Consider the following 16325-nt stretch of genomic DNA (forward strand, 5'->3'; position numbering starts at 1 on the left):
CATTTCTTAAAAATAAACCCTGTATGAGGTGAAACAAAAGCCAATGAAAACTGGACCATTGATGTCATGCAGAGTGAGAACTACGTTTCCCAGATCTTATTACTGATAAATCATGCATCTCAATGTTTATGCTGCCACATTGGTTTTTGAAAGTTTAGCTCATTCCCTGCGTGATACAGTCACGATGACATCATTGGTCCACTGTTCTCTTTCTTATTTCTCATAATGGTTTTATGAGTAAACAATGATTTATTTTAAATCACTGAAATTACTTGGCCTTTACTGCTTTAAAATCTAGCCAAATGTTACCGTCACTCTATAATGAAAGCATAGATGAGGTGAGGCTGTGGTAGCTGCATTTCTGTGTGCTTTTTGTCCTCCTAAGGCCTTTAAAATGAAACTCAGCTTTACACTGATATCATAAAGATTTCCATAGCACTTAATCTCATCTGTGGTAGACTCTTTAATTCTGAGACAGACCTGAAATAAATCACCTGTGCATTATGTTCACGTGGCATTCTATATATTTGTGCGTGTGTGTCTTTCAGGCATCTTCCATCACTGTTGGTCAAGGCCCCACGATTCATTATTTGACTTGGCATAGACAAGCCCAGTCTGGACATATCATAGTCTTAATGCTTTTGTCAATCCCTAAGGCATTTGCCTCCTATAATCTAGTCCATGGTATCCTCTGAAATAATATATTGTAGACCTTAATCCTCTGTGACTGTGTGACTCATAATATTGCCATGTCCCCTTTAATCACAGCTCCAGATCTACTGAGGTCTTGTGACACTTGTGACACTGGAATTTCACTTATGTTACTGAAGTCAGTGATGAAATTTCGCACATCCGTGAAATAATCCTTCACTTATCATCAATCACTTATCAGCTTTAAGCTTCAAAGTGTAAGGAACCTCAGCTTGAAAGAACATTAAGCTACTTGGAGATGGAAATTTCTTGCAATAGGCTGTATGTGACTTGAGTCCTTCTAATAATAATCATTAATTAATAGACTTCTTTAGGGAGGGTTCAAGTTATTTAATTGGTAAAAATCCAACTAATTTTGATTATGTTCTTTCCCTGCGTAGGACTTGTGAGGGACAGAATATCAAATACCGCACATGCAGCAATGTGGTAAGTAAACATTTGTGCATTAAGAATGTGTTTATGAACAAGTGATTGTTCAGTACCCTTTATTTTTTTTAAATATTTTGTTAAATGCATAAATGTTACTGTAAGTTCTCATCATCATCACTGTAGAAGGGGTGCTACCCAGAAAGACTGGGTGCAAGACAGGACAAGAGTAAAACCTGGGCAATGATCCCTTATAGACTATTACACAATTACTCATTTACTCACTCTCTCACACCTGTTGTGGCAGTTTATGGTAATCAATTTATCTTTTGCTGGGAGCTTGAGGAAAACTGGAGTACCCAGATGTATCACAAGCAGACACAAAGAGAACTGACAGATAGTGATTAAAGTCAAGAACTGGACCTATGAATATACTTCATTTGTAATATATGTTTATAATGGGGTATTAATTTAGCATAATATTCACAATTTTTTTAAACCTAACAACCAGACTTTTCATTTTTTAAACTTTTACTTTTTAAATATCGTTTAAAAATAAAGAAACCAGTCATTTTCCACATATGAACTTGACTTGATGAAAAGATGCAGTCGGCTACTGCATACATGTCGGAGGGGCGTGTGTTAGTCACTGATCTTCTCAGTCATGAGTGAAGGTCAAAATCAGTAGGGAGGAAGCAAAATGCAATCTGGTAATTGGTTACGACTAGATTGGGAGGAAAATTGGTATGTATGTATATTAAGTGTCACGTGGGAAGAAAGGACGCAAATGCAGAAGTAAATAAAATAATAATATTTTATTTAATTATAAGGACAACAGAAAGATAAACAGCAAACGAAAAACAGAACACAAAAAACCCGATCGGAAACTCCGACGGAGCTGCTGGCGCAACTAAATGAAAAATAAACAAAGTGAAACCAAAACAGAAGGAAGCGGGACGCGAACCCCGGTCAGCCGCGTGGCAGCCGGGAGCGTTACCACCGCACTGTAGTGGAGCTGGAAAACGGGAGCGCGAGAACCTCTAATACGCTTAGGAGCGAAGGGAGAGGAGGGGAACTCCGAGGAGCGCTAGACCCAACACCGCGACTAACAATCGCAGTGACCGGTCGGCGCGCCCTGGATCGCGGAGCTGACACACCAATCTGAAACCAGAAAGAAACAAATAAACAAAGTTAGGCAGTTCTAGACTGCGGATTCGAACCGGGGTCTTTAGCACGGCAACCGCTTGCTCAGCGGAGTCGCCACCCAGCGGTTGGAGAATCCAATGTTCAGAATAACTGAAGGCACTGATGCCAGACTACCTTCAGCGCTTTAACACAGCGCTGAGTGAAACCGCTAACGCTAACTGCTAGCGCAAAATGAACTGCAGTTCGAGGACTGCACCGCGTCGCACCACACTATATCTACGAGACCAACAGAACATACCAGTTACCTCAAACCTTGCGGTTTTACTTACCCGAATGGCATACGCCACCAGGGCTACCAGCTAAGGCTACGAACGTGTGGACGAGCTGCCACCACGGACCGGAAAACAAACAAAGGTGCGACACCCGCTGCTGTGTGGAGCTGGCTTAAGTAGTCAGCCCCACGGCTGCGGGTGATCAGCACTAATTAGGAGGCCTGGTATAAGAGGCCTTTGTTTTCTGAGCTCTGTAATGTCTGCTTCGCTGGGAACCCGGGGCACGTTCACCAGCTACCACAGACCTCGTTATAGAACCCCCTCCTCTAGGGACAGCTCCTGAGGTCCCAAGACCCGCAGCTCGGTTGCGCCGGAACTCGCGGATCAGTTCAGGGTCCAGGATCTGGCGAGCCGGTACCCATGAACGTTCCTCAGGGCCGTAACCTTCCCAATCCACCAAGTATTGGGTGCTACCCTGAACCTTCCTGCTGTCAAGCAACCGGCGGACGGTGAAGGCAGGGGCACCCTGGATGATACGAGGGGCGGGAGGTTGGGGAGGGGGTAAAACTCCCCCGCACATAAATGGTCGGAGATGGGAGACATGAAAGGTTGGATGCACTTTCATACGGGGAGGAAGCTCCAACCTATACGTCACCGGATTAATCCGCTTTACCACCTTGAACGGACCAATGTACTTGGGTGCCAACTTATGTGGGGCACCTCGAACGGGGAGATCCCTCGTTGACACAAGTACTCGTTGGCCTGGCCGGAAGGTAAGAGCCGGCTGCCGCCTGCGGTCAGCTTTGCGCTTCACAGAGCGCTGGGTGGCCACAAGTGCCTGCCTAGCTTTGCGCCAGGCGGCGCGGCAGCGGCGGACATGAAGCTGTACAGACGGGACCGCTACCTGCTGCTCCTGCTCAGGAAAGAGCGGCGGAGGGTACCCGAACTGAGCCTCAAACGGTGACATTCCAATCGCCGAATGATGCAGGGTGTTGTGAGCAAACTCTGCCCATATCAACTTATCCGACCACGTGGTCGGATTCCCTGCCGTCAGGCACCTGAGCATCTTGCTCAGATCCTGGATCAGCCTCTCCGACTGCCCATTCGACTCCGGGTGGTAGCCGGAGGATAAGCTGGCCGTGGCGCCAAGAAGTTGGCAAAAAGCCCGCCAGCACTGGCTTACAAACTGTGGACCCCGATCAGACACAATGTCTGATGGGACCCCATGTGCTCTCACCACATGATTCAGGATGATTTGCGCAGTACCCATGGCGGATGGTAGCTTGGGCAGTGGGATAAAAAGGCAAGATTTGGTAAACCGGTCGACAATTACCAATACCGCCGTGAACCCTCTGGATTTTGGCAAGCCTGTCACAAAGTCCAGAGAAATGTGGGACCACGGTCTAGCAGGTATTGGCAACGGATGAAGGAGGCCCCGCGGGCGCTCTCTGGGTGTCTTGTTCAGAGCACACACAGAGCAAGCACGGACAAAGTCACGTACCTGGTTCTCCATCCCCGGCCACCAAAATCTTCGGCGCAGCAAGACCAGGGACTTAGTCACACCTGGGTGCGCCGAAAATGGGGAAGCATGGGCCCATTCAAAAACCTGACGCCGTACGGATGAAGGTACGTACAGTCTGTCAGGAGGTCCCCCACCGGGGTCGGGTTCAGCCCGGTGGGCATCCCGAATGACCTTCGATATGCCCCATGTGACTGGGGCCGCTATCAGGGTCGAGGGGATCACGGGATCAGGTCCGGTCTCCGGCCTGGTCGGTTCCCACTGTCTAGACAGAGCGTCCGGTTTGACGTTTCTGGACCCCGGTCTATAAGACAGTGTAAAATTGAACCTTCCAAAAAATAAGGACCACCGGGCCTGACGGGAGTTCATCCTCTTGACTTGCTGGATGAATGACAGATTTTTGTGATCCGTCCAGACAAGAAAAGGATGATTGGCCCCCTCGAGCCAGTGTCGCCACTCCTCTAACGCCAACTTAATGGCCAAGAGCTCCCTGTCTCCAACCGGGTAGTTCCGCTCGGCTGGAGTCAGGCGGTGCGAGAAGAAGGCACATGGATGCAGCTTCTTCTCTGGCCCCACTCTTTGGGACAAGACTGCCCCAGCTCCGACCTCGGAGGCATCCACTTCGACAACGAAGGGTTCCTCTGGGTCGGGCAACTGTAAAACGGGAGCAGTTGTCAAGAGTGTTTTTAGCTCGTCAAAAGCTTGTTGGGCCTGCACCGTCCATCGGAACGGACCTTTTCCTGTAAGGTCCGTTAACGGAGAGGCGACTGAGCTAAAGTTCTTAATGAAACGCCGAAAAAAGTTTGCAAAGCCCAAAAACCTTTGCAGTTGGCGTAAAGAACTTGGAGTTGGCCACTTCTCCACAGCTGATACCTTAGCCGAGTCCATGCGCAGGGTGCCCTCGGCCACTACAAACCCCAGGAACGAAACCGTGGGGGAGTGAAAGACTGACTTCTCCAGTTTGACAAACAAATGGTTGTCGAGCAAAAGCTGGAGAACTCGTCGGACATGCCCTATATGCTCGTCGATGGACCGACTAAAGATAAGAATATCGTCTAAGTAAACATAGACGAATTTACCAAGAGTCTCCCGCAAGACCTCATTGATAAATCTCTGGAAGACTGCGGGGGCATTCATTAACCCAAATGGCATCACCCGGTATTCATAGTGGCCAGTGGGCGTAATGAACGCAGTCTTCCACTCATCCCCCTGCCTGATCCGGATCAAATTGTACGCGCTGCGAAGATCGAGCTTGGAAAAAACAGAAGCTCGCTGAAGGGCTTCGAAAGCCGTGGCCATCAGCGGCAGCGGGTACCGATCCTTGATCGTAACGGCGTTCAGACCGCGATAATCGATACAGGGGCGCAGGGTGCCGTCCTTCTTGTTCACAAAAAAGAACCCTGCCCCAGCTGGGGAGGAGGAAGGACGGATGAACCCCTGTTTAAGTGCCTCACGCACATACTCCTCCATAGCCACCTTCTCTGGACCGGAGAGCGAAAAAAGGCGCCCTCTAGGAGGAGTAGTGCCGGACAAAAGATTGATGGCGCAATCGAACGGTCTGTGGGGGGGCAAGTCCTGCGCCCGGGACTTGCTAAAAACCTCCCGTAAGTCATGGTACACAGGGGGAACAGCTGCCAAATCCGGCACCTCCATCTTCGGTTCCGTCGGAGCAGAACTCGTGCCACCTTGCAGCAAACACGAGTCGCGACACCGCGTTCCCCAGATGAAGATTGATCCGGTGGCCCAGTCGATCTGAGGATTGTGTCTTTGCAGCCACGAATACCCCAAAACCACCTGGAGGTGAGGAACGTGAGTTACAAGAAAGGTAATCCGTTCCTCGTGGTTTTGCAGACGCAACGTGAGAGGTCTTGTCTGTTGGGTTATCGGGCTGCCCGCTACAGGTCGGCCATCCACCGCATGGACCGACACTGGTGATGCTAGCGGTTGGACCTCAATCCCCAGCCTGTGTACCAGATCGCTGTCAATGAAATTCTCCACCGCACCTGAATCGACACAAACCTGAAGGTTTGTGTTCCCGAGGCCCCAGGACAACCGGGCCTGCAAAAGCAGACCTTGGGCAGGGATGGTAGGTCGGCTCACTCCCGAGTCCCTGACTCGAGAGCGGCCTAGATGTTTTTCCGACCGCCGGGGTCGGGAGAACGAACCCGATGCCGAACGGGCATTGGCACGGGCTGAGCCCAACTGCATGGGTTCGGGATCCAGGGCCGGTGGAGGAGACTTAGGGGGCGCCAGCAAGCGGGTAAACGGGGGACAGGTACCCCGCTCCCGGATCCGCTGGCGAAGACGGGTATCGATGGCTGTGGCCAGCGTATAGGAGGCCTTAAGGGTCGTTGGGCAGTCCCTGGTGGCCAGCTCATCCTTTATCTTCTCCGATAAGCCACGATGAAAGATGGCGGTGAGAGAGCCCTCATCCCACCCACACTCCGCCGCTAGTGTCCTAAATTCGATTACGTAATCTACGACTGGCCGATTACCTTGGGTTAGCTCAAGTAAGCGTGGGCCTGCCTCGCGACCCCCCGAGGGGTGGAAGAAGGTCTCCTTTAAGGCCTCCTTAAAGGCGCTTTCGGATGAGCATTCCGGAGCGTTCTGCTCCCAGAGGGCGGTAGCCCATTCCAAGGCTCGGCCAGTCAAGAGAGAAACGATATAGGCAACCCTCGACCGCTCTGTGGGGTAGCGGGAGGGCTGCAACTCGAAGGCTAGCGCGCACTGGAGAAGGAAGCCACGGCACCTCTTGGCCTCTCCCGAATATCTTTCAGGAGGAGGAATGGGGGTGTCGCGGCTTCCGCATCCTCCCGAATGGGGTGGGGGGTGTGGGCCGGCTCCTAAAGCTGGAGACTGCTGGCTAAGCGCAGCTACCTGCTGCGCCAATTGGCTAATGGCCACCTCGTGCCTGCCTAACGCCACACCCTGGTGGCGTAATACGTCGATAGGGGGTGGCGTTTCTGCTGCGTCCATGGTTGGTCGCACCTTTCTGTCACGTGGGAAGAAAGGACGCAAATGCAGAAGTAAATAAAATAATAATATTTTATTTAATTATAAGGACAACAGAAAGATAAACAGCAAACGAAAAACAGAACACAAAAAACCCGATCGGAAACTCCGACGGAGCTGCTGGCGCAACTAAATGAAAAATAAACAAAGTGAAACCAAAACAGAAGGAAGCGGGACGCGAACCCCGGTCAGCCGCGTGGCAGCCGGGAGCGTTACCACCGCACTGTAGTGGAGCTGGAAAACGGGAGCGCGAGAACCTCTAATACGCTTAGGAGCGAAGGGAGAGGAGGGGAACTCCGAGGAGCGCTAGACCCAACACCGCGACTAACAATCGCAGTGACCGGTCGGCGCGCCCTGGATCGCGGAGCTGACACACCAATCTGAAACCAGAAAGAAACAAATAAACAAAGTTAGGCAGTTCTAGACTGCGGATTCGAACCGGGGTCTTTAGCACGGCAACCGCTTGCTCAGCGGAGTCGCCACCCAGCGGTTGGAGAATCCAATGTTCAGAATAACTGAAGGCACTGATGCCAGACTACCTTCAGCGCTTTAACACAGCGCTGAGTGAAACCGCTAACGCTAACTGCTAGCGCAAAATGAACTGCAGTTCGAGGACTGCACCGCGTCGCACCACACTATATCTACGAGACCAACAGAACATACCAGTTACCTCAAACCTTGCGGTTTTACTTACCCGAATGGCATACGCCACCAGGGCTACCAGCTAAGGCTACGAACGTGTGGACGAGCTGCCACCACGGACCGGAAAACAAACAAAGGTGCGACACCCGCTGCTGTGTGGAGCTGGCTTAAGTAGTCAGCCCCACGGCTGCGGGTGATCAGCACTAATTAGGAGGCCTGGTATAAGAGGCCTTTGTTTTCTGAGCTCTGTAATGTCTGCTTCGCTGGGAACCCGGGGCACGTTCACCAGCTACCACAGACCTCGTTATATTAAGTATGTATATATTTGTTAAATCTGTAAATGCATCCTTCAGCTATAACAAAACCTTGTTCAAGTTGTTCTGATAAGACCTCTCACAAGACTTCTAAGTATGTCTGAGGGAAATTGTGCCTATTCAGTCAAAAGAGCATTTGTATGGCTGGGCACTGATGTTGGTAAAGAAAGCTTCAGTTGATGCTCCAGTTGATTTCAAAGCTTTTCAGTGGGGCTGAGGTCAGGCCACAGGAGTTTGTTTAAACCAAGCTTTTCTTTATGTCTTTATGTCTTGTCATGCTGGAACAGGAAAGGGTCTTCCCTAAACTGCATGTTTAAAGCATATAATTTCCCTTATATAAATAATTCATTACAGCTGTTAACAACTGTTGTGGCTGAAACACATAAATGTAATAATTAGTAGGGCACATATAGTGCCCATATATTGTATGTATAAAGTGAAAATGTATTATATATAAATAATGCGCATAATTTATGTGGGTATACTCTTTTGTTAATCAAAGTAACAATAGCTGATCATAGTGATTTGTTTGGTCATGTGTACAGAATGGGACTGTTAGTGCCTTCACTCCAACACTTTGATCTGTGCAGTAATGTTGCTTGAGCAGCAGTTTGAAAATGGGCAGTGGCATCCTTCCTCTCACAGGAAGCATGTGCTAACCTGTACCCTCCCAGGTTGGTAGCTGTTGCGTGACATTGGGGATGCAACTGAAGGATCGAGATTGGCAACACCCTAATTGGAAGCAGGAACATAGGGTAGAGTTGGCCACTGGTGGAGAAATGAAGTTAAAAGCATACTGGAGCCTTATCATTGTAGTTTTTATGTCTTTAAAAAGACCACAAACCGAACACATGAACAATTAAGCATTATAATAATAGATGTACAGTACAGTCAGTTTTTGTCACTCTGGAGTGAGGAGTGCATGGTATTCTCTGCACATATACTGTAGATCTCTGTGTAACTTTGTTGTGGATATTTTAAATGCTAGTTTTAGATTTAAGATTTATTTGTTTATTAGGATTTGAACATCATGTTTTACACACTTTGGTTACATTCATGACAGACACAGTTACTTGTTACACAACATTCATCAGTTCTCAAGGTTATATCGAACACAGTCATGGACATATAATGTTATATGATGTAAAAAATCTGCTTATGTTCTTATAATAAAAACACTACGGTTAATATACTGACTGCGTCTTTATTAAATTTGATAACATGTTTAGTTAGCACTTGTAATGAACTGAAATCTACATTCGGAAAGCTGAACTGGTTTTGCTCAGGTTGTTTATGTTCATCTTACTTTTCTACATTACTTTCTGCTATGTTTTTAATCAGTAAAACGGGTGATTTGTCAGTGTGAAACTTAGTAATGTGTTTTATACACTGCCTGGCCAAAAAAAAGGTCACCACCTGAATTTAACTAAGCAAATAGGTAAGAGCCTCCCATTGGATAATTACTGCATGGGTGATTATGTTTCAGCTGGCAACAAGTTATTTAACCCTAACTGATGCAGTGAGTAGCTTCTCATTTGTTAAACAACCATGTGGAAAGACACATCCTGTGGTCATGGAAAAGATGTTTATCTGTTTCAGAAGGGTCAAATTATTGGCATGCATCAAGCAGAGAAAACATCTAAGGAGAAGCTGAAATTACTAAAATCGGGTTAAGAACTGTCCAATGCATTATTAAAAAGTGGAAGGACAGTGGGGAAACATCATCTTCAAGGAAGGAATGTGGTCGGAAAAAAATCTTGAATGATCGTGATCGGTGATCACTTAAACGTTTGGTGAAATCAAATCATAGAAAAACTACAGTAGAACTCAGGGAGATGTTTAATAGTGACAGTAAGAGCATTTCCACACGCACAATGCGAAGGGAACTCAAGGGATTGGGACTAAACAGCTGTGTAGCCTTAAGAAAACCACTCGTCAGTAAGGCTAACCGGCAAAAACGGCTTCAATTTGCTTGGGAGCATAAAGATTGGACTCTGGAGCAATGGAAGAAGGTCATGTGGTCTGATGAGTCCAGATTTACCCTGTTCCAGAGTGATGGGCGCATCAGGGTAAGAAGAGAGGCGGCTGAAGTGATGCACCCATCATGCCTAGTGCCTACCGTACAAACCTGTGTGGGCAGTGCTATGATCCGGGGTCGCTGCAGTTGGTCAGGTCTAGGTTCAGCAACTTTATGTGCCCAAAGAATGAGGTCAGCTGACTACCTGAATATACTGAACGACCAGGTTATTCCATCAATGCATTTTTTCTTCCCTGATGGCACGGGCATATTCCAAGATGACAATGCCAGGATTCATTGGGCTCAAATTGTGAAAGAGTGGTTCAGGGAGCATGAGACATCATTTCCACACATGGATTGGCCACCACAGAGTCCAGACCTGAACCCCATTGAGAATCTTTGGGATGAGCTGGAGAAGACTGTGTGCAGTGGTCCAAATCTCAAGATCTCAAGATCTCCAATACAAGATCTTGGAGAAAAATTAATGCAACTCTGGACAGAAATAAATGTTGTGACATGATGCCACAGTAAATGCGTGCCGTAATCAAAGTTAAAGGCGGTCCAACCAAATATTAGAGTGTGTGACCTTTTTTTGGCCAGGCAGTGTATATGTGATGTTTTATATTTTCATTGGATGCTATGATTACCATTATTAGTTTACCATTAAGTTATGATATTAAAAAGTTTTTAGTAACAAAATTTTATTTCCCAATAGAAAAAATGAACACATTCACCTGACACCTGGTATAAATCCTCTCTTTTACACACTGTCTCACATGGTCTGTCTGTGTCTGCATGTGTGTTGTTGCACCAGAGCTGGGGTTTCGAATACATCGTATCGAATCTCAGCTCTGCCTTTCCGACTAGGCTGGGCGGCTGCATGAACAACGATTGGCTGATGTTCAGGGTTAGGGGTAAGAAAGTCAGATCATAGGTCCTCATAACTGGTGCGACTGCGGCCCCTGCTGGCTGACTGATGGCGCCTGCACAGGGCTGAGGAATAATGCTGATGGGGGTTTGGCCCTCCGTGCACAGTGCCTGTCAAGTGTATGAACTCGACTCGTGCAGGTGAAAAATGCACTATCTGTACTGACTGTGCGTACCGGAGGGGGTTGAGAGGCGCTCTCAGTCAGCGGTGAAGGGTCGAATCAGTATAGAGGACGCATTCAGGGTAATTGGACACGACTAGACTGGGGGATAAAAATGGGGGGGGGGATATAAATAATAAAAAAAAAGAATGTGTAATGTCTTGTGTCTAGTAGTTAGTGAAATTAAATGACTGAGTAAATGAACTGACATTAAAAAAAAACATTAATTGCTTTTTTTCGGCAATTTCTACATCATAGTAAATTAATAATAATCCACACCTTGTTTTTCACTGACTGCTCCATGTTTAAATGATAACTGTTTTCATATCCTGTTATTTACATTTTTGTGCATGTTTATATGACACTGTAATATGTTTTTTTCTTCTATAAACGCTGTTTAGGACTGCCCACTAGATTCTGGAGACTTCCGAGCCCAGCAGTGCTCAGCCCATGCTGATGTGCGATTCCAAGGCCGCTACCACGAGTGGCTTCCAGTAGACAACGACCCTGAAAACCCATGCGCTCTAAAATGCAAGGCAAAAAGCATAGACCTGGTAGTAGAGCTGGCACCAAAGGTGTTGGATGGAACACGGTGCTACACAGAGTCATTGGATATGTGTATCAGTGGAGCCTGTCAGGTTTGCAAACAATTTAAAAACAACTTTGAGTTTTTCTCACATTTCTATATGTTTATAGTCAGTTGATGGATTTTGTGGTAACTGTCAGGGTGTGGAAATGTAACTGCAAACACAGGGAGTCATTGAAGGCAGCTCCAGTTACACTTAAATAGATACTGTCTTTTATTTAAAACACATAAGAACTACAGTTAACCTTACAGTGCCTGGCGAATCATGATGTATGATGTATAAGTTCAAATCCAGTCACCAAAGCCACTAATTCTTATTCTGGTAATGATTTACCCAATGAAAATAGGCTACATTCTAAATCTTAGTTTGTTTAGCAGTAGAATGTATATCACTTGGTAAAAACCAACCTTTGAAACCATTTCCTTTTCCTTTTTTGCAGATTGTTGGCTGCGATCATGAGTTAGGAAGCACTGCTAAAGAGGATAACTGTGGAGTTTGCAATGGAGACAGCTCCTCTTGCAGACTTGTTAGAGGACACTACAAATCCCAGCAGGCCAGTGGAAAGAGTAAGGAGAACTCTTTCCTATATTTCCTAAACTATTGACAAGTAAGAATAATAGAAGGTCTGAGACTGGGAGATTTCAGTCTAAAATGGTGACCACTGTGCTGGTGTTGGCAGTTTAGCTCTGGCTGGGCGTTTTAGCTGTGCCTAAGTTTGGAAATCTGCCTTGACTTACCAGGTTGTTATTAGTAAGCTAAGCTAACATGCTACTGTAAAAATGTTATAAAACATAAAAATTTAAAGCAGTGATAGTATTTATCATTAGATAAATAGTCTGGTGGGCTAATGTAGCATTAAATCTCTGTTGGTACACTGCAATTATAAGAATTTAGAACAGTAGCGAATGTGTGTAATTGGTTGCAGGCTAACATCTGCAGGTCAAATGTAAACATTCTCATGTGTTCTAGGCTATTTTCATAGTAAAACCTGCTGTGACTATTCAAAAGACAGTATTTTGTTATAAATGTACAAAAGCTACTGCACTACTCATTACACAAGGTCAGTTGAAAAACAAGCTGTTCACCAGTTACCACATACATTAATATTTAAAATGCAGACTTCAAAATAGACTAGAACATACAACCCCAAAACAAAAAAAGTTGGGACAGTATGGAAAATGCAAACAAAATAAAAATGCAGTGTTCCTTACATTTACTTTGACTTTTATTTGATTGCAGACAGTTTGAACTGTACCTCCATTTCAGGCCTGCAACAAAGTTGGGACGGGGGCAATTTAGGGCTAGTATTGAGGTGAAAAAATTAAATAATCATGTGATTCCAAACAGATGATGTCAACAGGTGATTGTAATCATGGCTTGGTACAAAAGCAGCATCTGGGAAAGGCTGAGTCTTTGATGAGCAAAGATGATCAGAGGATCTCCAGTTTGTCAACAAATGTGTGAGAAAATTATTAAAATGTTTAAAAACAATGTACCTCAAAGTAAGATTGGAAGGGATTTGCATATTTCTCCCTCTACAGTGCATAATATCATTAAACCATTCAAGCCATTTACCAAGCCATTCAAGGAATTACCAAGTTAAGCTGGTATCACTTGGTATCCTCAGTGCCAAAACGTCTTTTAAGTGTGGTAAAAAAGGAATGGCAACATTACAAAGTGGTAAATGCTTTACTGTCCCAACTTTTTTCGGAATGTGTTGCAGGCCTGAAATGCAGGAATGGATATTTATAAATGAAATGAAATTGAGCAGACAAAAGATGAAATATATCAGGTTCATCCTATCTGTAATGAAATAAAAGTCAAAGTAAATGTAAGAAACTCTGTGCTTTTTTTAATATTTGCATTTTCCATGCTGTCCCAATATTTTCTGATTTGAGGTTGTAATATAGTTGCTAAATCCAGCATTAGGGTCAAAAGCTTCGGCTTTACAACCTGCTAGAGATTTTAGGGTTTTTTTTTTTTAGGCAGTTTGCTAAGTGACGACATCAAGCACCTGTAATTCATTTAAAATCCCTGTGCACCTGCGCTACACTTGATCTGCTGCCTCAAATCCTGCTGAGTTCTGTTAAAACTACACCACAATTAATGTCCATACCTTCTGCTACTGGTTTACCTGTCAGTTAAGTTCAGTGTTGTGAATTAAGTACATGCTTTCATTCTGTCGAGCTGTTTAGTTTTTTATATAAATAACATTGCATTCTTGTGAGTAGAAAATAGTCAATGGGCTTAACACAGCCAAATCAGTCTATTATTAAAATTTTTATGATGGTTAAGTATGACTACAAAATCTAAGAAAGTGTGAGACATGCGTTTAAGCCAAACCAGCCCTATTAAACAGCAAGCAGCATAACACATCCCAAGTAAAGCCATATTCCACTCACCATGCATAGTGGAGGTTTGGTTTTCTATTGTTTTTGGTTTTCCTTGAATGTTTCTGCACAGCTTAGATCACTTTAATGATCACATCTGACTGCAATGAAATGCTCTGTATTCTCTTTAATCATTGCCTTCTGTTTTTTTCTTCCTTTTCCAGCTGAGGACACTGTGATTGTTATTCCTTATGGAAGTCGTCATCTGCGTCTGGTCCTAAAAGGCCCAAATCACTTGTGTAAGTTTTGGTAGGTCTTCCATTTAGAACTGAGAAGATACAGAGTGTGTTTATTTAGTTTGTTTTATTATAGTGATATGACGTGCAGTCGCTAAAATGTTTGTAAAGCATTTGGGTTTCAGCATTATTATGAATTTTTACTAGTTAATTTTTCTTAGTATTTATTATTTTTTAACAGTTTAACAATTGTAATAACAGACAAACACATTCTGTCAGAACTTCTAACCCCAAAACTATATTTTCTCATGTCTTTACTAAGTAATTATTTGGATTCTAGGTTAAACAAGCATGAACTGTTCCCCAATAAAACAAATTACAGAGACCTTCACAAACAAATGCTACAAAAGCCTTTCTACAGACCTGGGTGTTCATCAGTTATCATTTAGACAAACTGTCTACATGATAAAGATGTTGAAATGATATAAATGTAAACAATTTACATCAGTTCAGTACTGTTAATTCTCTATAATTAATCCCTCAAATTTCAACCCAAAGGCTGAACACTAAATGCTAAATGGTAATGAAAACAGAAAGGATAACAGCAAAAGACCTGCAGAAAAGGCTACTGCTCTTCATTAAAAAATGCAAAATACTTCTGGAAGTTTCATAAAGCTTCTGGAACAGTTTTTTTTTGTTAATATATAATAAAAATTGAATGTTTTGACAAATGCACAATGCGGTTTTTGTAAGAAGAAAGGTACTGAACATCAACGCCAAAACCTCAGCCCAGCTGTGAAGCATGGTGGAGGAAGCAATGTGTTTTGCAGCTTAAAAAAAGAGTTTTAGACAATTATTATTGTATTATTACACCAAGTTTAAAATGACAATTGTTTAGAAGTGTGTGTTGTCTTGCTCTTTCAATAACATGTTGCTTCACTTCACCAACTGTAAAGCGGGGTAAAGAAAGTACAATGGTATAGGGCTATTACTAAATGCAATTGTTGACAGGTAGCATGTAACAGTTGTAACATGTAACACGTAACAATTGTTGAAGTTTTACCAGAGAATATTGTGACACTGGAACATACCATAATAAGCTTGTTATAGTGTACAAGAAACTGTGTAAGTAAAATGTGTAGGTAAATCAGTGGTGAAATGTTGATGTCAGAGTCCAGACCTTAATTCAGCTGAGATGCTGTGGTATAACCGGAGGGCTGTATTTTGTAAAAATGCCCAAAATTCCTCCTAACTCTTGTGCAAGTCTGTTTAGCAGCTACATGTACTGTAGCCTTATTACTATTAAAGGACCCCCCACTAGTCATGAAATATAAGGGTGTAAAAGGTTGTATTTCAGCCTGGACTGTGAATGAACTTTACTTACAACTATGAATGCAGTGGACATATAAGAGGATTTCATGATGGTCATGTTATTATAGCACATAGAAATTCACTTAACCACTTATAATTATTGAATGATCAGATGTCAGTAATGCCTATAAGGGAAAATAATTGCATTACTCTATTTCTGGTTTGCATACTGTATGAATTATATTACATTCCCAGCAAAACCAGTCAGGTAGTCTCATGAATTAGCTCTCATCTTATTGATAATTCCTGGGTGGTGCATGGGATGGATTTTTCCAGTGGAAGGTTTTTACAGTAATAACCATAAATAATACATTGTTTCTGTTGTGCACCAACAGTCCGAGTATTTTGACCCTGAAATTGGAATCGAATTAGCCTGAGAGATATTTTTTCCATTACATTGCAGTGTACTCAAACCCAAAGCCAGGGACAGGATCAGTGATGTCAAGATGCTGGCAGGCTTCCGCAAAATATGGCAACAAATCTAAAACAAATGTCTTCTATCCGTTCTTTGTTCTCATCACAGCCAACTAAGAGCTTCTATCTGAAGATGCATGTAGCTACTTTTCTCATGAGCAAATTTTTGGCTCAATTTCTTAATGTGGGCAACTAAATAGTAACCAGCTGGTGGTTGGCAGTGAATAGCGCTCTTAGATGTGTCAGAGTTATCCCTTTGGCATTTTGTAAATGCCCACACTGGATTAGGATGACACATTT

The 16325-nt window shown here is 44.2% G+C and overlaps 1 protein-coding gene across 1 annotated transcript in view; it reads left to right on the forward strand.

The window, feature by feature from the left end:
* Positions 1-16325, forward strand: part of LOC134312294 (ADAMTS-like protein 1) — a 239367-nt gene that overhangs the window by 159472 nt on the left and 63570 nt on the right. Inside the window, exons 4-7 of the mRNA XM_062994128.1 lie at positions 1092-1137; positions 11489-11725; positions 12114-12240; positions 14229-14303. Coding sequence (XP_062850198.1) covers positions 1092-1137; positions 11489-11725; positions 12114-12240; positions 14229-14303 — 485 coding nt within the window. The remainder of the gene's footprint in view (positions 1-1091; positions 1138-11488; positions 11726-12113; positions 12241-14228; positions 14304-16325) is intronic.

Source organism: Trichomycterus rosablanca, chromosome 4, assembly GCF_030014385.1.
Source record: "Trichomycterus rosablanca isolate fTriRos1 chromosome 4, fTriRos1.hap1, whole genome shotgun sequence".
Classification (NCBI taxonomy): Eukaryota; Metazoa; Chordata; class Actinopteri; order Siluriformes; family Trichomycteridae; genus Trichomycterus; species Trichomycterus rosablanca.